Genomic DNA, 27,955 nt, shown 5'->3' with positions numbered 1-27,955 from the left:
GTATTACATTTTTATCTGTGCCAAGTAAAGTATTGTGTAAGATCATAGTCCAGCATATATCAGAGGCAGTTGATAGTGTTCTCAGAAAAGAGCAAGCTAGTTTCAGAAAGGGCATGGATGCACAGACCAGATCTTGACTCTATATGAAACATAATAGAACAGAGCTTAGAATGGCAACTCTCTATGAAATGTATGTACTTTGAGAAGGCTTTTGATAGCATTCACAGGACCAGCCTATGGCGCATTCTGCAGGCATATGGAATCCCTCTCCATAAAACAACATAATCAAAAGCTTTTATTTCAACTTTACATGCAGTGTTGATTACAGTGAGCTCAGTTTTGAAGTCCAAACAGGAGTATGTCAGGGATGTCATATCTGCAATCCTCTTCAACATTGCCATCGACTGGGTAATGCAGTGTAAAAAGAGAGTGCCAACGGGCATTAAATGGATATCCTTCTCATCCCTTGAAGACCTGGACTTCGCAGATGGTCTCTATCTCTGATCACATACCCAACTCTATATACAAGGAAAAAAACAACTCTGCTTAATGCATTCAGCCAGCAAAATGAACTGAAAATCAACTGCAATAAGACAGATAGATAGAATTACCTTTAATATTGCCTCACCATCACTAGTATTGGTAGAGGATAATGTTTTCACCAATTAGAAACATTCACATGCTTGGGCAGCACCATCAGTCAGGACGGTGGAACAAACCAGGATGTCCGGAACAAAATCAATAAAGCCAGGAACACTTTCAGGAGCTTAAATAAAGCCTGGAGAACATCAAAATACAACACCAAAATCAAACTCAAGATTTATCAGAGCAGTGTACTTTCAATATTACTTTATAGTGCAGAATGCTGGGGAATGAGACCGTATGACATGTCCAAACTGTCTTCATTCCATACAACGTGCCTCAGAAAAGTCTTCCGTATCTTTTGGCCCAGAACAATCTCAATCCAAGATATATTGGCATAGTGCAGCCAAGAGGATAGGAGGACTATCATTGCCAGGAGGCATTGGAAATGGATTGGCCTTGGCTTCGGATGGAAACTGTTTCCATCACCAGAGTAGCAATAATATGGACACCTGAAGGCAAGTGAAAACATGGTGAAGAACTGTGGAAGCTGCACTGAAAAACCTGGGGCACAGTTGGGGAACCATTGAAAGACTTGACAGAAACAGACAGGAGTGGAGGAGCTTTGTCGCTTCCCTAGATGCCAGAGGCGTAATGGGAACGTGATGATGATGATGATGAAACTTCATGTAGCTCACCAGAATGAAGATCTGGCCCATCAAACTGGGACTTGCACTTGTGAACTTTATCAGGTCTGCAAGAAATTTGGTGGGTAGAGCATGGATGGGAAGGAGTCACAAAGAAACCTAAGATTAGGTGCTGTCTGGAGGGTAATTTGATGAGCAGAGAGGGAGGTGGACTAGGTAGCAGAGCCAGAGAGGCAGCACTGGAGAGCAGGAGTACATGGTGGACGCTGATCTCTCCGTCTGCTTTTCATTCCATAAATTACAGAGTTAAGAAGAAAGTTGAATAACACTATTTCTTTGTAATTTTTGAATCTCCAAAGTGGGCTGTCTCAGAGATGTTGTAATAATGCCAATTTCAAACTGAATGGATTTTTTTGGGGGGGGGGGAGAATTATTTTTTACGAATAATTTAATAGCAAATTCAGATGTCCTCTCAACTGTAATTGTGAAAAATTGGGAGATTAAATTCACTCATTGAAATAAAGCAGAATTAACATTCTTTTAAGTGAAAAGTTCAAAACAAGCTCAACTTTGGAGTCATTACTGATACTCTGTAAGTGTGATATTTAATGGCTAAAATTTTCAAATTTGAGTGTCTAAATTTAGGCATCTAAGTATATGACCTGAGTTTCAAGGTGCCTGTTGCCCACAGCTTGATTTGATGGGACTTCTGATGCTTATCCCCTCCAAATGTCACTTTTTTTTTTAGGAATCTATGTATATGTACCCACTCAGGCCAGGATGTTCAAATCTTTGTGCCTTGCAAAACATTCTGCTTGTACAGTATGTGAATTTATCATAGAAAAAGTTTATATTTTCATTAGTTCTTTTTTTTTCTTAACTTGCAGTTTACATTGCATCACTCTAAACGTCAAATGGCCAGTTCCTCCGCAGAGGAAGCTATGTATACCTCTTGTTGTGAATCAAACAAATCCCTGATTGCAGACCTAAGGTACATTTTAAGGGTCCTGAACCATAGCAGGACTTTAGAATAGTATTTAGGAGGTATTGCTACTGGCAAAGGGAGAAAAATACTTTCAAAGAATACTTTCTCATAATATTTTATATCTTTTTTTTTTTTTTTTTTTCTTTGTGCTAGAATCAAACTGGCAATGAAAGAAGCAGAAATTCGGAAGCTTCAGGCAAACCTAACTGTCAGTAAAGTAGCTCAACATCTTTCTAATGATTATGAGGGACAAGAAGGTGGCAGATTACATGGCCTAGAAACAGAACCTGTAAAATTGATTGGAAATCAAACAGGTGAGCATGGTGAAAAATAGTGCACTTAAAAGCTATAAAATACCTTCTGACATAGTTATTTAAAAATGACTGCAGAATGCGAGTTAACATTTTTTGTGGGTTTTAATTTTGCTATTTCAATATTTTCTGTAACAAGATAACAGATGCCCTTATGGAGAGCAAGGGTTTAGGTACTTGGTATTTATCATAGTCTTGAGGCTCAATGTGCATTTTAACTTTATTTTTATATTATTATTATTTTTTTTTTTTTGGCTAATGGGCTCTTCCTTGCTTGCCCTGGCCCAGACTCAAAATATATTACAAATGGAAAACTTAGGTTTCTCCCTTTTCTGTTATGATGGGGTCTCCAGTTATTCATTTTTTCTTTTCTACCATCATTAGGGCTCTTCAGCTCTAGAAGAATAGGGTTCTGATTGCCCTCAGTGCTGCACGATAAAATGACTTCAGGTGTACATTCAGAGCAGTGCATTTTGCGGTTTTTCTCCACAAGCCTAAATGCACCTCCACAACAGCATTGACTTCGAGGGCAAACTTGTCTGAGGTTGCTCTTGGCCCTGGAGATGTGGTAGTTTAACATGGTACTGTCAAACTAGTCCTTGTCTTCATCAGGCATGTGGTTTTTTGTTTTTTTTTTTTTTTTTTAACAACTTGATTATCTCTAATTTTAATTGTCATCTATAAATAAAACTTTTTTAAAAAAGAAGAGAGAGAAAATGTCAACAATTGCAACTCATCAGTAAACAGTTTGAAAAAGAGCGTCGAAGATTAACAAGAGAGATAGAAGAATTACGTGCTAAGCTGTCAAAAGCAGAAGAGGAGAGTTCTTCTTTAAAGACCAGCATGGCCCAGAGAGCCAGTCAGTTTCAAATTATACAGGAAGAACTACTGGAGAAGGCTGCAAAAACTACTAACTTGCAGCGAGAAGTAAGTTGTTAGGAGGGCTGAAAAGTGTATAACCTTTGATCACTGAATTAAATGTAATAGTTGACATAGATTTTCCTCTTTTTGAAAACTTTCATTGCCATGTTTGTTTTCTGATGCAAGACTATTTAGAGAGAATACGAATTAGTAAATTTATTGGGGGTGCAGGAAAATCTGAAGATAAAACTCAGATCTTTGTATGTTAATAACATCAGAAATCCCAGGTTATAAAGCTGCAGTGTAAAGTGTTGCTATTTAGATTGTCAGTGTGTGCCCTCTTGTGGTAGACGTGTGTGTGTGTGTGTGTGTGTGTGTGTGTGTGTGTGTGTGTGAGAGAGAGAGAGAGAGAGAGAGAGAGAGAGAGAGACCTACTAGTGGATAGCCAAATGCTGAGTATGTATTCAATGAGAAATATGCTGTATATTTGCCAGAGACCAGAACTATTACTGGATAATCACAAGAGAAATTTAAGGCAAAGAAAGCTGTTACTCACCAATGGCATTAAACTGCATTAGCATTCAGATTCCTAACATGTATATACAGTTTCAGCATAATTTGTTTTATAATGGCTGTTTTAATGACCCTGTCAAGGTTCCTTCCCCACTCTGAACTCTAGGGTACAGATGTGGGGACCTGCATGAAAAAAACCCTAAGCTTATTTTTACCAGCTTAGGTTAAAACTTCTCCAAGGTACAAACTATTTTATCTTTTGCCCTTGGACTTTATTGCTCCCATGACCAAGCGTCTAACAAATATAACAGGGAAAGAGCTCGCATGGAAACATCTTCCCCCCCCCCCCCAAAAAAAAAATCCTCCCAAACCCTACACCCCCTTTCCTGGGGAAGGCTTGATAAAAATCCTCACCAATTTGCATAGGTGAACACAGACCCAAACCCTTGGATCTTAAGAACAATGAAAAGCAATCAGGTTCTTAAAAGAGAATTTTAATTGAAGAAAAAGTAAAAGAATCACCTCTGTAAAATCAGGATGGTAAATACCTTACAGGGTAATCAGATTCAAAACATAGAGAATCCCTCTAGGCAAAACCTTAAGTTACAAAAAGACACAAAAACAGGAATATACATTCCATTCAGCACAGTTTATTTATCAGCCGTTTAAACAAAACAGAATCTAACGCATATCTAGCTAGATTACTTACTGAGTTCTAAGACTCCATTCCTTTTCTGTTCCTGGTAAAACACACAGGCAGAGAAGGAGCCTTTGTTTCTCCCCCCTCCAGCTTTGAAAGTATCTTGTCTCCTCATTGGTCATTTTGGTCAGGTGCCAGCGAGATTATCCTAGCTTCTTAACCCTTTACAGGTGAAAGGGTTTTTCCTCTGGCCAGGAGGGATTTTAAAGGTGTTTACCCTTCCCTTTATATTAATGACAGACCCCAAGTATTATAGCTGTCGAACATTTGACTCACTGTTGTGTCATTGTAATTTATGGTAAATTGCACACATTGTAGATAAATTGCCTTACAATTTTTTTTCGGTGTAACTAATAAAAAAAATAGTTAATAACAATTCAGTTTTCAAGAATGCATTCACAAGTAACTGAAGAAACCTTGAATCAGTTGTCCTACATAATCTTTACCTACCATACTGCTCTTAGCAGGCTGTACTTACACTACATAGGCACCATTATATAAACATCACAGTTAAAAAAATGTACACATGCATAGGTCTTTATAATCTTACATTAGGAAAGAAAATAGATCTCTTTTAATGGTTTATATTCTGTTTATTTCAGATAACAAAGAAGTCCTCTCAGCTTTCAGTACTTGAAAAGCAGTTGGAAGAAAAGACAGTTGCTTATTCTGCTGCTGCTGCAAGATGTACTGAGCTGGATCAGGAGCTCATAGTAAGAAATTTTCATTGAGAAGTCATAATTGTGTAAAATCACACAATTTTGGTGTGTTACTCTATATTTTTGGTTATTGTGCTGGCATTATACATGTACAAACCAGATAGAGTGCAAGATCTCTTAGTACATATCACACAATTTTAATAACACAAATAATCTTGCTTTAAATAGAACTATCCTGGCATTTTTTACCCTTAAACAGCCATGAAAATTCTTAAACGGATATAAATAGTTTTCTTAATATTATATGTGGAATGAAATCCTGGCCCCGTTGAAGTCCATGATGGTTTTGCCAATTACTTCAGTAGGGCCAGGATTTTACTCATAATTTTTTTTTTTTTTTTTTAAATCCAAGAAGCAGTTTTGTAATTGTCTTTTTTTTTTTTTGTTGTTTTTCTACAGTTATTTGCAGGAAATATTTGTCAGTTAGAAATATTTAATGATTCAAAATCCAAATCTTTCCTGCATTGTTAAATTTGAAAAGGAATTACAGTACAAAGTATTAAAATAGTTTAGTTTTTATACTCTTAAGATTGCTCTCTTAACTTCCTTCATATTTATATTCCCTGGAGTAAAATTACTTTATTTTCCTTTTATGGCCTCATGACATTTCCTGTAATAGTAGGGGTTTGCCTTGGTATCCTTGGCCAACATTTTCCTTCACTCACTACTGTGTGCCGTCATCTGTGCCAGCTATCCATCTGGCAGCTGCCCTCCATGTCTGAGATGGATGCATTTCAGTGGTGCTCCATGTATATACTGTACTTTTGTAAAATGCTTTGAGATTTTATAGGGTGAAAGATGCTATATAAATGTAAAACATTAATATTAAATTTCAATTTTATGTTGTTCTTATGAGTCTGAGACTTTCAAACTTCCTTACTGCTTACACAAAAAATAATTCATTACCTGATATCAAAAGATCTGTATATTCCTATTAAGGATTTTAAAAAATATTTCCAGGAAAAGAATGGCCAGATTCGCAACTTGGAAGCAAATATCAATGAAGAACATGAGCAAGTAACTATAGCCTTTGAAAAAGCAAAGTTAATTCATCTTGAACAGCACAAAGAGATGGAGAAACAGATTGAAATAGTAAGAGATTGTGCACTAATGTGTGTCTTGTATATCTCTAATGTTTTCTACGTAAATTTAATTTCCATATCTTCATTCCTCAGTAATTCTGGGGTTAAAAAGTTCATGGTATCTCCTCCCCCTAGCATTCAGCATTATAAAGACTGTCCCCCGGAGACTTGTGACTCTCTTCTCTGCCATATAGAAGTGAAAGTAAGACACCTTTATAACACCATCACCCCATTTCCTTGGACCCCAGGAAGACCTCTCTCCAGGGCCCTTAATGTGGGGAGAAGGTGGAGACTGACTTGAGCATCTCTCCTCTAGCCATGAGGAGAATCCCCAACAAAAATAATACAGCCCCACGCTGTATTTTCTTTTCCACCGAGACTCTCCACATCATGGGTCCTGGGGCTCAGGGTGGTCTTTGATAACGTTCCTCCAATTTTTTTAGAAATATTTAATAACTTTCAGATGACATTTTTTGAAACTGAAACCCTTACTGCTTGCAGTCATGGAAGATTTCATGTCATATTTTGCAAAAGCAGAGTTGTATGTCTTGTTGTCCTGACCAATTTCAGCATGCGAAGTAACTATATTCTGCCTATGTTCTCCTGTTGCTTTAATCAGTAATGTAATTTTTATACCTGTTCCTAGGTTGTACGCTGTTTCTGATGGCATCAGTATGATCATTTTGTATTCACTCTAGGGGTGACTGCATTTTGGTGGTAAATGGACCCATAGGTGTAGATGTTTTTAAATCTCAAAAGGCTTGTATAAGAAACTACATAAAAACAATAAATAATGGTTTTTTTTTTTTTTTTTTTGGTGTATAGCTTCAGACTCAGCTGGCTATGAAACACCAGCAAATTAATGAGCTAGAGAAGACCATGTTTGTTTTACAAGAAGATATTGTATGTAAACAGCGTCACCTTGAATCATTGGATCGGCTGCTGATAGAAAGCAGAGAGGTAATACTGAGTATTAATTCTCTCTAAAAGCAAACTAAATGTTGATTGACTAATTTTTAGAGATGAAGGGCCAGTTCTATCTTACTCTTTTAATTTTGCTGGGTACAGGAAAGGTGGGTTAGACAAAGGTGTTTTTTTTTTGTTTTAATTTAAAGCCACCTTCGCCTGCTCCCTAGTTCTGGTCTCTGTACCTGCTGCAACCTAGACCAGTCCCAGAGCTCCCCTAAATTGCCCTGACTTTAATGACCCTCCATGGCTCATTATTCCAGCATAGAATAGCACTCTGGTCACATCCTGGGTTGCATCTCAATATGCCACTTCCACTAGGGACAAGGAAGGAGGCCAGCATAGAGCCTTACATCAGCTCTATATCAGGTGAAGAACTATCCTATAATTAAGGCCCTATGTACCTTGTGATACTGCGGATTCTACAATATTAGGCTTCCACTGCACTTTTGACAGGTGGCCGCTGTCAGCCCCAGGCCCCTGCTCTCAGACCTAGGTGGCCAACAGTGGGAGTGCCCACTCTCAGCCAACTGGAAAATTGCAGAAAAGTAATATTGGGCTTTATTACTGCAAATAATAAGGTCCATTATTACTTTTCTGCAATTTTCCATGGCTTGTCCGCAATTCGGCTGCAATTTTTTTGACAATCATCCTGCAATTCAAGTAGGGCCTTACCTATACTAAGAATATTCTGCAGGAGCAGCCTACTCTTTATACCCCCTTTCTGCCACTGGAGAAGTGTAAAGGGACCACAACATGACAGAATCAGGGCCAAATCCACTTAGAAGTAAAATGCACGCTAATACAATATAAAGACAAACATTTTTGTCACTAACCAAATTTTTTTTTTCCGTTTTCTAGTATGCTGGTTTCCAATAGTATAACTTTTATATATGCAGTTATATTCACATCTTGTCTCCTTTGGTAAATCTGTGCAAACAGGAAATGGAAAAGCAAAATATCAAGAGAGAAGAAGCTTTGAAAATGTTGCAAAGCCAATTAACAGAAGAAACAATCAAAGTAAGTATGATTTTTTGTTGTTTTTTGATTTAATACCTTTTTCTTTTTTGAATTGCAATATTTATGTAGCTCTTTTCCATTCCCTCTGGATGAGACACCTCCAAGTTACTTATAGAGCTCATGTAAATATTCCAAAAGGTGTCATTACCTTCCAGTCCTTCTCTCAATCTTCATTTTAAGAAAGAATGAACGAAAGAGAAAAATTATAGTGAAACCTGCTTTAAATGACTGCTGTATGTACCAGCAAAGATCATTTGCCTTGCTAAGCTGCTCTCGTAGTACAAGTAGAGCAGAATTGGAATCACAACATTCGGAGATAGTTTGGGGAGTCTGTAAAGACAAGAGAGTGACGAATAAGTGTCCTCCCTTCCCCCACCCCATTTTCACTAAAGATGCAATATTTATTTTAGGCTAAATAGTAACTGTAAAAGTAAACTGACTTCTTCAACCTCTTTAGCTTGTCTACTCCTCCTATTGGTGTCCATCTGGCAAGCTTCTTCAATGCAGTACTGGCAACAGTTTTACCAAGCAATGCCATCTTGTGCTATAATAACATCTGAATTCATAACCTAATATTGGTTGGGATGAGAAGCCATTCAGGTATCATCTAGGTGCTGTAAGAAGTGGCATTGGTGATTCATTAGGTGGCTTGCTTCCATCTGAGTTTGCACTGAACCGGTGGTCTGTTATAGGGTACTGCTGCCAGTAATGTTTTTCTGGTGAAATATAAAATGAAAGTCCCCGACTACTTCTAATCAGAGAAAACTTGAATTTTTTTTTTTTTAAGGGAGGGGGGAAAAATATGTGTGTTAATCTTATGGTCTAGAAAAATTCTAGTGTGGAAAACTGCAGACTGCCTATCTAAATTTTCCACGTCTGTTGCAATTTGATATAGAAATCTTCGCTTCCTACCCACAGCTGTTTTAATATTACAGTTGCTGCATTTCACCCAAGAGATAGTTGCGCTTCAGCTGGGGGAGAGGTCCATAGTTATTGTTGTATATAAATTGTATATCTGTCTAAATTTGTGATTTCAGGGTGGAAGTCCAAATTAGTAGTGGTATAAATGTAAGATACATTTTGTTAAATTGTTGTCGTCGTCGTCATGTTATGCTGTTTTATGTTTACCTTGTCCTTTCCCTCCTGATGAAACTCAGGAACTGCAGTCTCAATGAAGAAAATTAAAAGTGGATCTGTTATTTTGTAGTAGCCCAATAAAATGTTTTGGTTTTAGATATTAATCTACTTTTTTGAATGTTGACTTGTCATAATTTACATAAGAATGTATCATTCTCAACCTTATGAAGGTAATCCCATACATAAAGCTGGCATTTTATAGCCTTTTTATCACTTTCTCTATAAATGATGTGCAAGTGGATAGCTGACTCAGAATTGTGAAAATATAAATATATATATAGTCCTTAAATTGTAACTGCTGACAGGTATTGTAATGTCTCTGCATAATTGATGATTTCTCATGATTTAAACAAAAGCATAAATTTCGTAAGTTTTTATATGAATATTTTTAATTATTTAAAGGTTAATAGTAAATTTCAGATAAATTTTTGCTTTTTTTGTTTTTGTTTTTAATCATCTTTGTAGTTATATCACTCAAAATGGCAGAATTAACAAACGGGTTTTAATGAATTATTTTAGACTTCTTGATCAATTCTGAACAACTAGTCATTAATTATTTTAAATGGTCTCTTGCACCCAACTAGGTCAGACAACTAGAGTCAGCACTAGACATTTGTAAGGAAGAACTTAAATTGTATCTGAGTCAATTAGAAGAAAATAAGGAGTCATTTGAAAAGCAGTTAAAGAAGAAGTCTGAAGAGGTAAACTTTAATTTGTTTTGTCAACTTAGTTTTTCCTCTGTTACAAAGATAACTGGTGTTTATCCATTATGAAATATTAGAATTTGTGTCTAAAAGAAAGATATAGTAGGCAAGGAGAGAGGTGAACAAAATTTTAGCAGTAGGGATTGTGAAAAGGGGGCAAATTTTTGTGACCAAGAGGGAGAAGCAAATGAGAGTGGGTGTGGTAGGTGAAAAGTAGTAGTATCCAATATAAGGGAGTTGTTAATAGAGCCAGAGAAGCAGGATCAGGAGGAAAGATGCATTCAGTTATGGAATGACTGAGATTGAGAGGGTTATGGTAGTTGTGTGAATGTTTAGCTAATCAAAAAGAAGTTAGTAAGGTGACTTGATTATAGTATAGGAGTACCTTCATGGGGGGGGGGGAAACGGGTACTAAATGGCCCTTGAATTTTGTGGTGAAAAGCATAACAAGAACCAGTCGCTGGAAATTAAAGCCAGACATATTCAAATTAGCAATAAAGCAATAATATTACCAGTGAGTGATTGATTATTGGATCAAACTGCCAAGAGAAGTGATGGATTTCCCTATCTCTTGGATGCCTTTCTGGAAGATGCGCTTTAACTAAAAACAAGTTATTTGGCTGAGTACAAGAATAACTGGATGAAATTTTATGGCTTGTGATACACAGGATGTCAGACCAGATGATCTACTCATCCCTTCTGTCCTTAAAATCTATAACTGATACTTAGAGATGGGGAGACTGGATAGTCGGGCAAGTTTAAAGGTAAAGATTGGTAATCATGGCCAAGATATTCATAAGTGACTGGTGATAATGGTTGCCTCCATTTTTGGGTGTGCAACTTGACATGCTTCAAAGAGGTATGACTTTTCAGAAAATGTTGAGCATCTACCCCCTGAAAATTAGGTTCCTTCAACGTGTCTCAAGTTAGGTACTGAAAATCACTAATCGTTGAAAATCTTGGCTCATTTGCATATAGGTGGTAATTGGAGGAGAGGGGAACAGATGGAGGTTGCAAAAATAGAGAAGAGGAGAGGAACCAGGACAGAATGTGGAGGGGAGAATGAGCCGCTGAAGGAGTAGGATAGAAAGAGAACCAGGAACCACAAAATTGCAAAGCCAAGAGAGGATAGGAAGCTGAGGAAGAGTGATCGACTGTTAATTTTACATTACCTCTTTTTATATAGGAAAGATAACCTATATATAAGACCCAGTGTAAATCACTTTTTTTTTTTTTAATTGACAGCAGTGTCACGGATAAGTGTTTTGAATTTCATGGGATGTGTACAGCTGCTAAGCCTCCTCCTGTCCCTGAAAATTGCAGCAATTTTCTCCCAACAGCAAGGAGGAAGAAGTGGCCATCTCGGCTTCCATTCCCTGCTAAGGCTGCAGCTGCTTGTGGAGGGTTAGCAGGCTGGGAGGCAGCGGGGCCTATCATTCCAAGTAGAAGGGGTGGTAAGCCAGAGGTTATTGGGGGTGTCTCATCAGATGGCACCAGACATCTGGCCCAGTGTGGCCCAGGACAGGGATTTTAAACCTGGCGTCACTCTGCACTCAGCTGTCACCCAGATTGCTGCTGCTGCTGCTCCTGACTAGCTGGTGGGGAGAAAGGGGCAGGACGGACAAAGTGCAGTTATTAGGAGTCTTGGATTCCCTTTCGCCCCCACCCTCCCCCGCCCATAGTCCCCAGCAGGCCCAGGGGAAACACTCTAGGGCTGGCTGGTGAGGAGCTGAGAGCAGGATCCAATGCTTGGCACACAAGCAGGTGTGTGACAGGGCCAGTCCTAGTGCAGGGATCGGGGTGTGTGAAGGATCCGTTTCTCCCCCCCCCCTTAATCCCACACATCTGCCCATGCTCCAAGTAACAGGTACTAGTCTCAGCTCCTTGCCAGCCAGTGCTAGTGTTCTCCCTGTTATCCTCATATAGAGTTGAAGCCTTTTTTGTATGTTTGTTTTTGCAATTGGGTCTGATCATCCTCTCATGAAGAACAATAGGGATGATCCGACTTAAATGGAAGCAAGATAGGCATAAATATCTTGGTTTTCATTCTAAAGAAAATTAATGTATTTTCAGGTGCACCGGTTACAAAAAGAAATAAAACTAAGAAATCATAATCTTCAGGACACCACTGAACAAAATGTCCTCCTACAGCAAACTCTGCAGCAGCAGCAGCAAATGTACAGCAGGAGACATTAGAAATGGAGAGCTAGAGGACAGCCAAATTAAACTTGAAAAACAGGTAAAGTACATTCATAATGAGAAGAATGAAATAGTATAGGTAAGCATAAATATTAAATGGATTTATATGGCATTGCAAGATCTGTCTATTTGGATAGCTTACTTGTTGATAATCTTTTAATTATCAGATGTAATTGACGTAATTATTATAGTAGCCTGAGTGAATAAGAGGTTCTGAGTGTCCACTTAATTTCAGGTGGAGTTGTGGATGCTCAGTACTTGAAAATCAGGCTGTAGGTGTATAATTAAAAACCAATACATCATAATAAGAAATTTTGGGTCTAGTTACTTTTGTAGCACTTATTAAACTGATAAGAAATATTATTCTCTAAAAGTATCTTTGCAGATTTCTGTTTGATTTTAGGATCTGTGCAATTTTAGGATGCTAACCAAAGAAATGAAATATTTATAACCCTTTCATATGTAGTTTTTTATTCTTTGATATATATTTTAACAGTATAGATATTAAATACCTTATTAAATACAACTTTAAATAGGTATCAAAACTGGAGCAAGAGCTTCAAAAACAGAAAGAAAACTCAGAAGAAGAGTTGAGAAAGGGCAGAAGGGAAGCTCCTTATAGCTTCTCAGAAGCAGATTTAAAAAGACAGAAGGTGGTTGAACTTACTAGCACAATTGGGTATGTGTAGAACATTTTTTAAATTTTTTTTCCCCATTTGGTGTATTCTGAAGATCCTGTATTATAAAACTACTAAAAATTGTATTACAAAATGTGATGCTTTTCTTGAAAGGAGTATATTTTTACAGGTACATGTAGCATTAGAATAGTACTTGGGTCCTGATTCATCAAAGTACTTGAGTATGTACCTATTTGAAACCTGTTAATAATCCCTACACCTTATTGAATTCAGGCCTTATTTCTAGCTTAAGGATACTTCTATTTTTTTTGTTAATTTCAAACAGATATCCAGGCTTAGTCCTTCTATATGCCTCTATTCAGGAAAGCATTCTTGTTCAGCGAAGAATGCATAAACACACGAATTTCAGTTTATGCCTAAAGTAAGCATGTTCCTAAGTGCTTTCATGAAATTGGGACTTGAGTTGGTTTAAAAAAATAAATGCTGATTATAAATGCTCCTGGGGGTTGACCACTCTCCATCCCGAAAATACTCTTGTCAGCAAGAGAAGCAGAAAAGCCTTATAAATAACTATAGAATTTTTTAAAATCTATTTCTTTCCATTTGTACACTTTTTAAAAGTGCGCTATCCAAAAAATAATTTTTACAAAAATTAATATCAGTGTCCCCTTAAAATGTGGTGTTTTCTGAATAATGTCTGTGAAAAGGCATCAGTAGGTTCCCCACTTACTGTTTTTATTGATTCCATACCAATGTGCTCATATTACAAATACAAGTAAAAGGATGAAATAAAATGAACTTGTTTCATTTCTTTGGGGAAACTATACAGAACTGTTACCTGAAATGCAGTTGAAATAATACAGTATGTTAAATTGATAGTACATGTTGAAATGGTATCCAACTCGTAAAGAGTTGATTAGCTGCAGCCTTTGTATACATTTCTCTGTTTGTGTTCATTGCATACCAAAGCCATTGACTCAGGTAGAAAATAGCAATCTGTCAAGGATAACTGGCCCTTCTAGGGAAGATGGGCTCAGCTTCACCTCTGGATAATCGGCTACCTTCCAACTGAGACTTTGGGGTATGGTAGTCAGGTGATAGTCTGAAGAGCACCTGAGCCTTATAAAGGCAGCCAGAGCTCAGTTGAGCTGATGAACTGCAGTTGGTTTCCTGTAGGAGGAGCAGGGGAAGTAGCCCCGCTATTAGGTGACTCCTAGGCTTATGGCCTAGTGAGTGGAGAATTGCAGGAAGCAAGAAGACTCCTGCAGGAGTCTCTGGGTAGAGCAAGGACTAGGAGGAGCACAAAGAGGTGAGGGAAATTGTTGTCTTTATTATTCCAATTGTGATTTGTTAATTCTATTTCCTTTTGTATTTTGTTCAGGCAGATTAAGCTGGAGATGGATCAGTGCAAGGATGAGCTAATTGGTATGGAGAAAGAACTAGTGCATTTAAGACGAGATGGTGAAACTAAAACAGTGCAGTTAAGTCACTTAGAATGACTTGGAAGCAGACTCAGTCAGAACTAAATAAAAAAACACAACAAGGTAAATGATTAGTATGTGTTTTTAAAAAATAATATCTTTAAGGCTCATTTTCTTATGCTTTATGTAGATTCTCTCCCCCTCCATTTATTTTGTAGTTAGTTGCGAGGGACTCTCTATATATAACTATTTTGACTTTTCATAATCTTGCAATTTGAAAAGATCTGGGTAGTAGAATGTTATAGGGACTTCTTCATTTTAGAGTGGCCTCTATATATATATTCCCACTTGTGGGGTGTGCCTTTCCCCCATGGAGTCTCAGGTACATTGAGAATCAGTGTCACCAATTATCCAGGCTATCATGGCCTAATATCAGCTTCAAATTCTTTCTCATTCCAATAAAGAAATTCCATCAATGGACATGAAAGATATTGAACAATTACATCAGAAAGTTCAAATTCCTATTGTATCTCTGTAAGACTGGCTCAGGTTTTTTGTCACAATCTTGGTCCAATCTCATTCTCTGGACACCAGTTTCTTATAATTGTATCCAACTGCTGAATCCCACGTGCGTCTATGCCCCCTTCATCTGAGTAATGATTGATCACTGCTTGTAGTTCTGGGTCTCAAAGGCAGTCCCAGGTGCATACCCATGACTGACACGCTTCTTGGGTAGTGGTGCCCCGCATTCGGGCTAGACCCTGTAACCAGTGCTGCAGCCCTCTTGAGCCCCCATTTGCTTAGACATATTCTCCCCTAGAGTTCAGCTGCCTGTGGGACCTCTAGTTTCCTAGTTACACCCTTCAGGGACAACATGGTAGTAAAGCAAGGCACACAGACTAAACAATGGAATTTTTATCAACAAACACTTTGCTCTTAAAAAAGAACAAGAGGGCTATAGATAGATGAAAAACAAGAAACATTTAAATGCAGTCCCTCTCAGTTGATTTCACCACCCCTGTAAATCCTGGGTGTGGTCTGAGTCCTTAGGCCAGGCAGCCCTTCTGGCCTTCTTGGCTTGGCTATCTTGTTTCTGGATTTCCTTAGAGAATGATCACTTCTTAAAACTGACTGTGTCCCCTGAGTCCTCATGTACTGCAAGCTTGGGATGGGGAGACTCCGGCTCCCACCCTCATCAGCTTTGTGTAAAAAGAGAGTCTAAATCAATGGTCCTGCTGGTAGAAAACCCATTTTTTCCATTGGGAAAGAGCCGTTCAATGTCAGTAGCACTTGACCGCTCTGCCACTGCTTCTCAGCCATTGTCTGTCCACTAGATATCAAATCTCAGCTACAAAATGGATGCTTTAGTCCACAGTGAAGGTTATACTCATAAATGGCATTCACAAAACAGAATAGAGTTCATAAAGTATGTGTATTTTTTTGTGTGGGAGAAAATCACTACCAATGCAAAGTCTCATCTTTAGGCTTCTATACAACATTGGTAGGGTTAACTAAGACATTTAAGAAGGCACCTAAACTGTTTGTAGCCATTGAGGATCAGTGTGAAGGGAATGCTATTTCCACTTAGTACCTGTCAAAATGGATTAGATTATGTACCAAGATGTGTTGGGCTAGAGGACATAATACCACCTTATCAGAATGAATCTTAATAGCCTGCTTCTGTAATATTGTCATTATAGAAATCTGCAGGAAATTTTGTTGAGAAATTTATGCAGCACTGCATACTCCGCAGCTTGGTATTTAGATCAGATACATATTTTGGGAGGGTAATTCTGGAGCTCCTGCTTAATTAGAACTTCTGAGCCTGCCTTACTAAACTCCCACATTTAGGAATATGCAGAGGCCAACTCAAAGAAAGGTAGATTTCTTACAGTGACATTTAAAAGAAGAACCAGTTAATATGGGTCCCACTATAGGGGCATATGAGCCTTATGTACACAAGCGCAGAATCTTTTGAAGAGAGTGTCCATCACGGCCATCCATGCATCCTATTTCTTCTCCTGCCAGGGCATAAAGGGCAGTGCAGCTGTGACCCTTCCTCAGGCCTGGTCTACACTACACAGTTAGGTTGACATAAGGCAGCTTATGTTGACCTAATTATGTCAGTATCTACACTACAGCCGTGCTCCCACCGATGTAAGTGCCCTACTACACCAACATAATAACTCCACCTCCACAAGAGGCATAGGGCTTATGATGGTGTAATTAGGGCAACACAGAATCTGTGTAGATGCTGTGTTCCTTACGTCAAATATTGGCGGACTTGTCAATTCAAAAAGGCCAAACTGTGCCCGTATCCCTGGAGAGCTGGGCAGCTGGACCCCCCTCCCAGCTGGGAACAGGGGTGAGAAGCTGGGGCGGTTGGACCCCTGCCAGGAGCCGGGCAGCCTTGTCAACTTCATGGTTCTGGAGCCATGAAAATGACATGGCTGCCCAGCTCCTACTCCCCAGGGGCGAGAAGCCTTGGGCAGCTTCCCCCGTGCTCTCGGCAGGGAATAGGGACGGTGGGGGTGGGATGGCAGTCTGCAGGGAGCCTGTGGTGCAGCCGGGCTTCCGGAAGGGAGCTGCCAGTGATGCTGAGAGACCAGGCTCTCCGCTCCGTACACTCCTCGTCTTTGGATGGTGGAAGTACTTCTGGTGAGGACGTGCACCACTCACACAAGGAGCGTACTGTGGACATGCACCACTGTAGTAATTACTGTGGTAGGTGTAAGTTGACTTTATGACATACATACCCTCTGTTCCCTCTTACTTTCTGTGGCATCAAGATAGACTATCGAGTCTGCTCTTCTGTTTCAAATGCAATCTTTTTCTGGAGAAATCCTCTTCACCCTATTATTAAAAACTTTCCTCATTTTAATTGGAGAGTCTGTACTCCCCGCCACCCCAAAAAGAAGAGGGAGATGGAGGGGAGACCCTCTCATATTTCTTTGAACAGTGGAACAAAGCGCTTAGTTAGTAATGGCAGACTCTAAGCCCAGAGGGTTTATACCCTGTCCTTTGTGTGACGGTCTTATGCCTTTAATTTATGGGCACAACAGATCTCTTTTCTGCCTCAGGGAAGGACATATCCCTGATCAATATTCTTGGAGCATTCCTTTGAAGGTAGCATCTGATCCCAGAGAAGAGAGATCCTCCAAGCTGGAGTCAAGGAGGCTATCTTTAATAACTGTCCTGGTAACTGGGTAACAAGGCACTATATCTCTGGTTCTACCAGGGAGAAGAGGCCTAAAAAATGCCAATGCCAATGTCATTGGCACTGGTGTAGACATTCTCTCTGCCAATCTCATCAGCACCAATGACCTCAGTGCCAGCACCGACCCCAGGACAGAGAAACCTTATGCCATCCATTTTGGATGCTAAAAGACATACCTGCACCAAGCGTAAACGCAGCTCAGAGCAGAAAATGCACCTGTTCCTCAAGGAGGACTTGAAGCCTTTTCCCTCCTTGACATCAAGAAACCTTTTATGCTCTTTTACAGGAGCACAAGGAGCCACAGGGCACGCGTGGCCCCCAAAGCCCCAGAACGTTACTATTTAAAACATTCCGTATTTGCACACAAGACGTGCACTGATTCACACTTACTACAACATCTCTGTCAGTAGAATAACCATTCTTTCTTTGAGTGTTGCCTCTTCATTTCCCCACTATTCACCTACTTTCACTTCTTCCTCAGAATTCAACTCTCTTAAAGACCAAGTTAGCAAAAAGAAGTGAGGAGGTTGGGTAGTGCACAACCTTCATAACATCACAGAAGGATTGGTCATGCAGTCTTGAATGGGACTCTGCTTTTCTAGAATGTCCTCAAAGCTCAGTGACATTGGGAGTGGGTGTATACTGCAAGTATTAACATATAGAGGTGACACTTAAAGAACCAGTTACTGGTGAGTACCCTTTTCTTTTCAATTTCTATTCACATAACAGTGAGTGATCTGGAAGATAAACTGCTTCAGAGTGAGACTGAGCAAAAGGATGCTTTACGCAGAATAGAAGAGCTAGAGGCTGAACTACAAAATGCCCATGGAGAATTAAAAATCACTTTGAGACAATTGCAGGAACTGCGAGATGTGCTACAGAATTCACAGTCCTCTCTGGAGGAGAAGTATGCTGCTATCAAGGATCTAACAGCCGAACTTAGGTGAGCTAACTCCTATTCAGGTCTTGAAGACTTAATCCCAGTGATGTTTGTTTTGTTTTGTTTTAGGAACAGTGAAGCATGCCTCTTGGTTTTGATGGTGCTTTCCATCTTTAGCAGTCCCCTATAATCGGATGGATGGATGGATGGATATATATATATCCAAGGACCATGCATTTTATATATATAAAATTTATATATATTATATATTTTTTTTTTATTTTTATTTTTATTATATATATATAATGCATGGTCCTTGGATAACTCATTAAAGTAGCTCTTCAGTTTATTTTTAGTTTCTAAAAATGAAAATACTAAGATTAAAGTATTTTTTGGGAATGCCTTAAAAATAACAATAATAAAAAAAAGTTAATATTTTGCCCAAGTCCAAAGCTGTTAAATGACAGTAAAAAGAATGACTGTCTTGTACAATACAACTGTTTAACCTTGCTATAGCAAATAATGAAACTTTCAATATACACTTTTTATTGCAATGTAGTTCTGAAATAATTTTAATAGAAAAGTTAGTGGGAAATCTCCATTCTGAAGATAGTCGTGAAAAGCATTCAGGTTTTTTTGCTCAGTTCAGAGTTTACTTATATTTTAAAATAATTAAGCTTGTAATAAAGAACAGAGGCCAACATTTGCAAACATGTATGCTTAAAGTTACACACCTAAATCCACATTTAAGCACCTAAAACATAAGTGGTCATATTTTCAGAGGTGCTAAGTAGCCAAAGCATCCACAGAAGTAGGTGCCCAGCATTCTGAAAATCAGACCACTTATGTTTTAGGTGTTTAAATGCAGAATTAGTTACCTAACTTTAGATAACCCAGTTGCAAAACTTTGGCCGGCATGGTGTATATTCAAAGAAAACTTAATTCAGTTTGAAGAAAAGGAGTACTTGTGGCACCTTGGAGACTAACAAACTTATTTGAGCATAAGCTTTCGTGAAAGCTGTTTTTTTTTTTTTTTTTTTTTCACGAAAGCTTATGCTCAATAAATTGTTAGTCTCTAAGGTGCCACAAGTACTCTTTTTTTCTTTTTGCGATACAGACTAATACGGCTGCTACTCTGAAACCTGTCTTAATTCAGTTTGCTCAGTCAAGGACTCTGAATGCTTCTATAGCTAAGAAGTGTGCCACACCATGAGTACACTATATAAAATGTATTTTAAAATAAAGTTTTAAATTTACAGGTGTAATTTAAAATTGCTGGTTGAGAAAGGGTCTGCCTGGGAGTTGCTTTGTTGATATAGAAGGTGACACTTACAGCAGCACTACTCTGTCTGTCCATCTATGGCCCTGTCATTTATGTCCTAAAGGAGGCCATGGCATGGGGGGAGAAAACCACAGGGTGCAGCATGCCACCACTATCAGGAGGAGAGAACAGAGGGACCCAGTGACATCAGACTTCTAGCTTCCATTTCTGGTGCTTAGGCAAAGCCACTAGGGGGTAGAGGAAGGAGGAGAAGGAGCTCTTTCATTTCCTGAGGTACCTACTCTTTCCATCTGTTTATCTATCACTGTTTTGGCTCGTAAAGGCTTTACCTAATTGTTTTCCATGTAAACGTGCTTTTCCACTCCCCCCCCCCCCCCCATTGGACCATTTGTTGCTGCATGCTCCATCCTTTTTCTTATCTCCTCTCCACTGACCCCATACAAACCGTATGAAAGCAGGAATGGAGCATGCAACAGCACCTGACACTAGTTTGGGGACAAGGAGGCTGGTAAGTAAAGCCTGAAGAAGCTACTATTGGGGCAGGCAGCAGGGAGAAGCAGGGCCTCAAGAGATAAGGAAGCTCCAGATAAGGCAGTGGTGGAATCACTCTCTCTCCTTTTTCAAGTATCCATGTATCACACCCACTTTCAGATTTCTCCCCTCCAAGATGTACAGTCAGAAGAAGGGAGTGCGCTATGTCATCAGAGCAGTACCAAAGCAGAAACTGTTCAACCAGGAAGTTGGGTTTGAGAATGCTAAGTATGATCAAAAATAAATTCACAAACATTTTTAAAAGAAAAAACATTTGGAGTTTTAGAATATAACGTCCATCAGATTTACGAAAACTTGATTTTTTTGGAATCTGGCAAGGGAGCTGGTGAGATCTAGCTTTTTATAAAGGAGAGAGAACATCTACATTGTTTGTTTTTATATGGAATTTGCAGGTATTGTAAGGACGAAATTGAGGACAAAAAGCAAGAACTTCTTGACATGGATCAGGCATTGAAAGAAAGGAACTGGGAACTGAAACAAAGAGCAGCTCAGGTTAGATCTTTCTAAGCATATTACCAGAATATCCTATGGAGTGTTTATTTAAAGTATAACAAGTCCAAATGATCACTAAGACTGCTTGGTACATTTCAAGAAACGAGGACTTTTTCAGTACAGTTTAGTGCAGAACATTTAGTGCATATTGTGTTCCAGTTCAAGTGATTCTATGTCTGTTTGCCTACCATTGAGGCATTTGTAAAGGGTATGTCTAAATTTTTTCTGTGTGTCTTTGTGAGGCTTCATCCTAGTGCTGACCAAGCTGATGGACTCTATTAGAGCCTCTGGAGGAATTTTCTGTCTCTCACCTGCCCCAAAGACTGTTTATCATGTCCGTTAGATCAGCTAAAATGGTCTGTGAGCTTCAAGCTTAAATGGCTTGACCTTCCTCATCCAACTTTATATGAGAATAAGATGTGTCAAGGTTTCTTCCCCACTCTGAACTCCTAGGGTACAGATGTGGGAACCTGCATGAAAACCCCCCCCAAGCTTATTTTTATCAGCTTAGGTTAAAACTTCCCCAAGGTACAAACTATTTTGCCTTTTGTCCCTGGACTTTATTGCTGCCACCATCAAGCGTCTAACAAATATAACAGGGAAAGAGCCCACTTGGAATTGTCTTTCCCCCCCAAAATCCCCCCGAGCCCTACACCCCCTTTCCTGGGGAAGGCTTGATTAAAAAATCCTCACCAATTTGCATAGGTGAACACAGACCGAAACCCTTGAATCTTAAGAACAATGAAAAAGCCATCAGGTTCTTAAAAGAAGAATTTTAATTAAAGAAAAAGTAAAAGAATCACCTCTGTAAATCAGGATGGTAAATACATTACAGGGTAATCAGATTCAAAATATAGAGAATCCCTCTAGGCAAAACCTTAAGTTACAAAAGACACAAAAACAGGAATATACATTCCATTCAGCTCAACTTATTTTATCAGCCATTTAAACAAACAGAATCTAATGCATATTTAACTAACTAACTTACAGGAGTTGTGACCTGCATTCCTGCTCTGATCCCGGCAAAAGACAACACGCCAGAGAGAACCCTTTGTTCCCTCCCCCTCCAGCTTTGAAAGTATCTTGTCTCCTCATTGGTCATTTTGGTCAGGTGCCAGCGAGGTTGTCTTAGCTTCTTAACCCTTTACAGGTGAAAGGGTTTTTCCTCTGGCCAGGAGGGATTTGAGGTGTTTACCCTTCCCTTTATTTTTATGACAAGGTGGTATTGTATACTCCTCCCAAATCATTCCTAAAATGGTCACTTTCCTCAAGCTACACCCATTACCAGGGGTTGGTCAGATGACACACTTTGGGTGCTAAGAGGGCCCATAACTACTACTTTAATAGAACAAAACCCTTCTGTAAATCCCCAAGACTTTTCTTTATTTATAGTAATAACCTTATGCCACAGGCAACTTCCTGTCAGAATTTGATAACCTGGATGAAGACCTGCATTGAAAAATGCTATCAGTTAACTGATATCCCTGTCCTCAGTAGTATCTGAGCACATTTGACTAGATTGGGAGTTCCCAAACTTGGTTTGCGGCTTGTTCAGGGTAAGCCCCTGGTGGGCTGTGAGACGCTGAGTGTCCGCAGGTACAGCTACTTGCAGCTCCCCGTGGCCATGGTTTGCCGTTCCCGGCCAATGGGAGCTGTGGGCCATTTTTTGCTTTAGTGCATTATGTAGGCACATTGTCAGTAGATCGTCATTCTTGGAGTCTACTCCAGGGGTGGCCAACCTGCGGCTCTTCAGAAGTTAATAAGCAGCTCCTTGTATAGGCACAGACTCTGGGGCTGGAGCTAGAAGTGCCAACTTTCCAATGTGCTGGGGGTGTTCACTGCTCAACCCCTGGCTCTGCCACAGGCCCTGGCCCCTGCCCCCACTCCACCCCTTCCCACCCCCTCCTCTGAGCCTGCTATGACCTTGCTCCCCTGCCCCCCCTCCAACCTCCTGCATGCCACGAAAAAGCTGATTGGGAGGTGCAGGGGGCACTGATTGGCGGGGCTGCCAGTGGGCAGGAGGTGCTGGGAGAGGAGGGAGATGATGGGGGGCTGGTGACGTATTACCGTGGCTCTTTAGCAATGTACATTGGCCAACCTGAGAAGGAGCCAGAATTTACCACTGTGATCTACTCGGATAACTCAGTGTAAAGCTGAGTAACCATTCTGTCTTGTGCTCTCTGTGTTGAGGTATGGACAAGATGTGTGAAATTATGGAATTAGAATTGTTTTTCCCTTCTCTTTATTTACTTGGCCTCTAAGAATAGATTTCTAAATGCCAGATCTCTAATCCATTCTTAGATCCATTTCACTGATTACACTTGGGACCACATTCTCAGGGCCAAAAGGGATTAGTTTCATTAGGTGTGTTGAATTCTTTTATATTCCGTAAAAGAATGTTTCTAAAATTCTAAATACTATTTCAAAAGAGTGTTGCTTTTTTATCTTTCTTTCTTATATTTAGGTTACCCAGTTGGATATGACTATTCGTGAACACAGGGGAGAAATGGAACAAAAAATAATTAGATTAGAAGGTAGTTTGGAGAAAACTGAGTTAGAAATTAAGGAACGCAATAAACAGGTATTTTTATTAATGATTTTAAAATAAAAATCTGGCTAGCATGGTAGAATGAATAACCTAATATCTGAATGAGATTGAAGAATGGATGCAAGCAAGAGCTGGCCTAGAATAAGACCAAAATGATATTAATAGTTTGGGGGTTTTAATTTTTTGGGTGTTTTTTTTTTTTAACCAGAGAAATTTAAAGTTCACCAATTAAAAATAAAAAAAAAAATTGCGCTATGTTAAGAGAAGCCAGCCTTGTTACTTCCTAAAATATACACCTTAAATCATTCTTTAAAATAGGAAAATGTGTTGGTAAAATATCATCAATTGGTAAGGAAACTCAAAGGCAGATGTAGTGTCTGAACTACTTCTAATTTTTGAATTTGTCAGGATTTCATTTTGTACCGTAAGGAAAAAAAAAGCTGTTCTTCTGACTTTAAATGTTTTTTGTATTTAGATTGAGAGCTTAGATTGCAAGCTACAGCATTCTAAAGATGAGTTTCATGAAAAAGAGTTTGAACTTCTCCAGAGAGATCAAGAAATAAATCAACTAAAAAAGGAAATTGAAAGAAAACAACATAGAATAACAGATATTGAAAAAGTAAGTTGTTTTCTTGGATAAATGTGTTTTTTTCAATTAGTTTATTAACTGAACATTCTTTGTCTTCAGTCTAATGAATTGTTTATTTTACTAAGCAATAAACAATGGAGGAAAGTTGTCTTATTTAATGTAATGCCTTCAAGAAAGTATGTTTTTTCTACTGAAATTACTTGCTGGAGTTCTTGGCTGAAGTTTATTGTATTTTTATCATTGGATTGTCATGGTATTGGTGTAACCAGTTGTTTAGAAATAGTTGTGTATAGATCTTCCCAGTCTCCTGTGATGGGTTGGATCACCTCAGAGCCACCTGACGTGCCAAGACTACTTCTGCCCCTGCTTTCATGCCCAGTCAGCGTAGGGCTTCAGTGCCCTGCCTGGTTTGAGCCAGACCCACTTGCCTGTTGCAAACCCAGACCCAGGTCTGAACCATGTCCCCTAACAGCTGTAGGCTTAACTGAAGGCAGCTTACAGAAGTGTTCGTGTCCTTGGCACCCAGATGCCCAACTCCCAATGGGGCCCAAACCCTGAATAAATCCGTTTTACCCTGTATAAAGCTTATACAGGGTAAACTAATAAATTGTTCACCCTCTATAACACTGATAGAGAGAGAGAGAGAGATGCACAGCTGTTTGCTGCCCCTCCTCTTCCCTCTTCCCCCCCCCCCCCAAGTATTAATACAGACTCTGGGTTAATTATAAGTAAAAAGTGATTTTTATTAAATACAGAAAGTAGGATTTAAGTGTTTCCAAGTAGTAACAGACAGAACAAAGTGAATTACCAGGCAAAATAAAACAAATCTATGACTAATAAAACTGAATACAGACAAAACCTCACCAGTTCCAGTAAGCATCCTTTTACAGACTAATCTCCTTCTAGTCCGGGTCCAGCAATCACTCACACCCCCTGTAGTTACTGTCTTTTGTTCCAGTTTCTTTCCGGTATCCTTGGGGGTGGAGAGGCTATCTCCTTAGCCAGCTGAAGACAAAATGGAGGGTTCTCCCATGAGCTTAAATAGACTTCAAAAATCTCCCTTCCAAAATAGGTTTCACAGTAGTACCCGTGTTAGTCTGTATCTGCAAAAAGAAAAGGAGAACTTGTGGCACCTTAGAGACTAACAAATTTATTTGAGCATAAGCTTCAAAACAAATTTGAGTATAAGCTTCAAAAATAGAGTTCTATACTTTTCTCCTGGCATTTGTCTGCAGAATCATGAATCCCATAAATTTAAACCAGGATTCCAAAGCGCACACTCTAAACTTTTCATTATGTGGGACTTTTAAGGCGATCTTGCTGCTTGTTTTAGGCACTAGCAACCTTCAGACTTAACTAGGGAAAAGGGTTTCATTGAAATGCATTTGAAAAGGCAAAACATTAAAAAAAAAAAAAAAAAAAATGTAATAGCTAGTTATGCAGCATGAAAAAAGTTTATGGAAGTCATTGCCACAAGATATCAATGAGACCAAGAGCTATATGGGATTCAGAAAAAAATATACATTTATATGGAAAATGAGAACACAAATGTTGTCTCCTATCTAATTCATTTTACAAGGGATATAAACTTTTATGCTTCAGGGTATAAACCAAGCACTAATTGACATGAGTTAGAAAGAAGCTTCTATTATGGGCAAGTTATTTCATAAATGTTCACTGTAGGGTTTCTTGCACCTTCCTCTGAAGATCTGGTACTGGCCATTTTCGGAGAGTCGGTATTGGAATAGATAGGACTTGCCATAGACCACAGGTCTAATCTGCACTATCTTCTTTTGTAATCTCCAAGAATCAATGGAATCAAAAAGGGTTGCTGCATTGATTTAAAAAAAACAACAACAAAAAAAACCCAAATTCAATATCTGTTTTTTTTCTTTAAGAATTTAAATTATTTACCTATTACAGACAGTGAAAGATCAGGAGAAGTGCATTGCAGACCAGTACAAGGAAGCATTAGATTTAGGTCAGCAGTTGAGGCTAGAACGAGAACAGATGCAGCACATTCACTTGGAGCTTTTGGAGACTCGCCGGCTGCTGGTTCAAGCTCAAAGAGAAACGGACAGACTCTTGCAAGAACTGGAAGAAATGAACCATCTGTCTCAAGAAAAGGTGACCAAACATGTAACGTACTCAAAATAGCTTTGCTTTTAAGTGGGAGTGGAATTACTCATTGAAAAATGTTGATTTTAGAAAGTGGACTATACAGTTTATTTGGTGTATAGAGTTGTTGGCACAGATGCACATATTTAGTTTTGTATTGACAAGGAAGTATTGTGCTGATTTTTTATTATAAAATTAAGAAAAAAGACATATTGAAATTGAAACACAACTAAACAAAAACCTATGCTTTCAATAAGATTTCAAATATGGGTGTCTGTGAACCCAAAATGCTGTAATTTTAAAATACCAATGACTTGGAGGTTTTTTTTTTTTTTTAATAAAATCTAGGTCCCTTTGGTACATAGAACAAAAAGGAAGTAATTGAAATATTTACATATGGAAACTAGCTACTAGGAATTAGATTGAGGGTGACTCTCTTGCAGGGGAGCCTTCGGCCAATCTTCGTTTTTTTTTTTTTTCCCCTTCTCCCTGCCACGAGGTCAAACTCAGATTCAGTTCCTGAGCTCTGCTGAACACAATACTGGTCCCTCTTAGTGCCCCGAGGGTATTAGCCACCTCAAAGAGGGTGGGGAGGAGGAGCGTGCATGCTGTATCCTCCTAAGAGTTAGTCATGCACCATGTATATTCCCCTACCTCACTCCCACCATGCTCCATAGGGATTGTGCCTCACTTAAACACATTAGCATCCTTCTGCTCCTTAATCACCGTGTCTTGCTTTGCAATGAAACTATTTAAAAAAAAACAACAAAAAACAAAACACCCTGCTATATGTGCATGAGGCTGAGTTATAACTTTTAGCCTTTGCCTCACATTGAGGACAATTCAGGAAGGGATTATTCTAAAAGCTATAACTGAGCCTTGGGTATACAGTAGGCGGTTTTGTAACTTTATTGCAAAGCAAGACACAGTGATTAAAGAGGCGAAGGAGGCTCTTGTGCTTGAGACACTGTGCTGAGATTCAGGAGGTCTGGATTCTGGTCCTGACTCTTGGCTGTGAACTTAATCTCTCTGCCTCTCTTTCCCATTTGTAAAATGAGTATAATGTTTACCTACCTCAAGGATGTTGTGAAGATAAATATATCAGTGTTTGAGAGGTGCTCAGATACTACAGTGATAGTGGCCATGAAATACCAAGAGAGTGAACCTTACAGGTCATGATGAAATATTTGCAACAAAGTGACATTTAATTTAATTTACTCCTGTGCCAGTCATTAGTCTCTGGCAATACCTACTTGCACAGCCACACTGTTTTAGCTGAATCTATTAGCACTGCTTTGGATGAACAGTAACACAAGTTTTTTTTTTAAAGTTAATTTGTAAAGAAACTGATTTGAATAATAATTAAAACCTAGGTTTCAGAGTAGCAGCCGTGTTAGTCTGTATTCGCAAAAAGAAAAGGAGTACTTGTGGCACCTTAGAGACTAACAAATTTATTAGAGCATAAGCTTTTGTGAGCTACAGCTCACTTCATCGGATGCATTCATCAAATGCATCCGATGAAGTGAGCTGTAGCTCACGAAAGCTAATGCTCTAATAAATTTGTTAGTCTCTAAGGTGCCACAAGTACTCCTTTTCTTTTAATTAAAACCTAGTTTCTAATGATTTAATAATCATTTGGGGGTACTGGCCATGGTGACACAATGGCCAGTACCATGTTTGTTACAAATAAATCCTAGTCAAATGAATATAAATATATTCTGGTGGTATTCAATTGGCTTGGATTTGCTTTAGAAACTAACTAAAAAGAAACTGGTTGTGGCTTACTGGCTTC

The 27,955-nt window shown here is 38.9% G+C and overlaps 1 protein-coding gene and 1 long non-coding RNA gene across 2 annotated transcripts in view; one reads left to right on the top strand and one right to left on the bottom strand.

Annotated features, from left to right (window-relative positions):
• Positions 1–27,955, top strand: part of CCDC18 (coiled-coil domain containing 18) — a 71,942-nt gene that overhangs the window by 18,560 nt on the left and 25,427 nt on the right. The window contains 18 exon segments of the mRNA XM_043490849.1: positions 2,117–2,220; positions 2,368–2,528; positions 3,235–3,452; positions 5,202–5,312; positions 6,279–6,410; positions 7,226–7,360; positions 8,309–8,386; positions 10,108–10,224; positions 12,301–12,416; positions 12,418–12,466; positions 12,963–13,105; positions 14,446–14,555; positions 14,558–14,608; positions 18,432–18,645; positions 20,809–20,908; positions 23,373–23,489; positions 23,932–24,075; positions 25,969–26,172. Of these exon segments, the coding sequence (XP_043346784.1) occupies positions 2,117–2,220; positions 2,368–2,528; positions 3,235–3,452; positions 5,202–5,312; positions 6,279–6,410; positions 7,226–7,360; positions 8,309–8,386; positions 10,108–10,224; positions 12,301–12,416; positions 12,418–12,466; positions 12,963–13,105; positions 14,446–14,555; positions 14,558–14,608; positions 18,432–18,645; positions 20,809–20,908; positions 23,373–23,489; positions 23,932–24,075; positions 25,969–26,172 (2,304 nt within the window).
• LOC122455525 lies at positions 294–27,898 on the bottom strand. The gene is made up of 5 exons (XR_006273752.1): positions 27,773–27,898; positions 24,910–27,532; positions 8,203–8,554; positions 612–778; positions 294–518 (listed from the first exon to the last, which is right to left on the bottom strand). It is a non-coding gene; the product is annotated as an uncharacterized LOC122455525 (long non-coding RNA).

Source organism: Dermochelys coriacea, chromosome 8, assembly GCF_009764565.3.
Source record: "Dermochelys coriacea isolate rDerCor1 chromosome 8, rDerCor1.pri.v4, whole genome shotgun sequence".
Taxonomy (NCBI): domain Eukaryota; kingdom Metazoa; phylum Chordata; order Testudines; family Dermochelyidae; genus Dermochelys; species Dermochelys coriacea.
The sequence above is the reverse complement of the archived record's forward strand: the minus strand, read 5'-3'. Positions and strand labels throughout refer to the sequence as shown.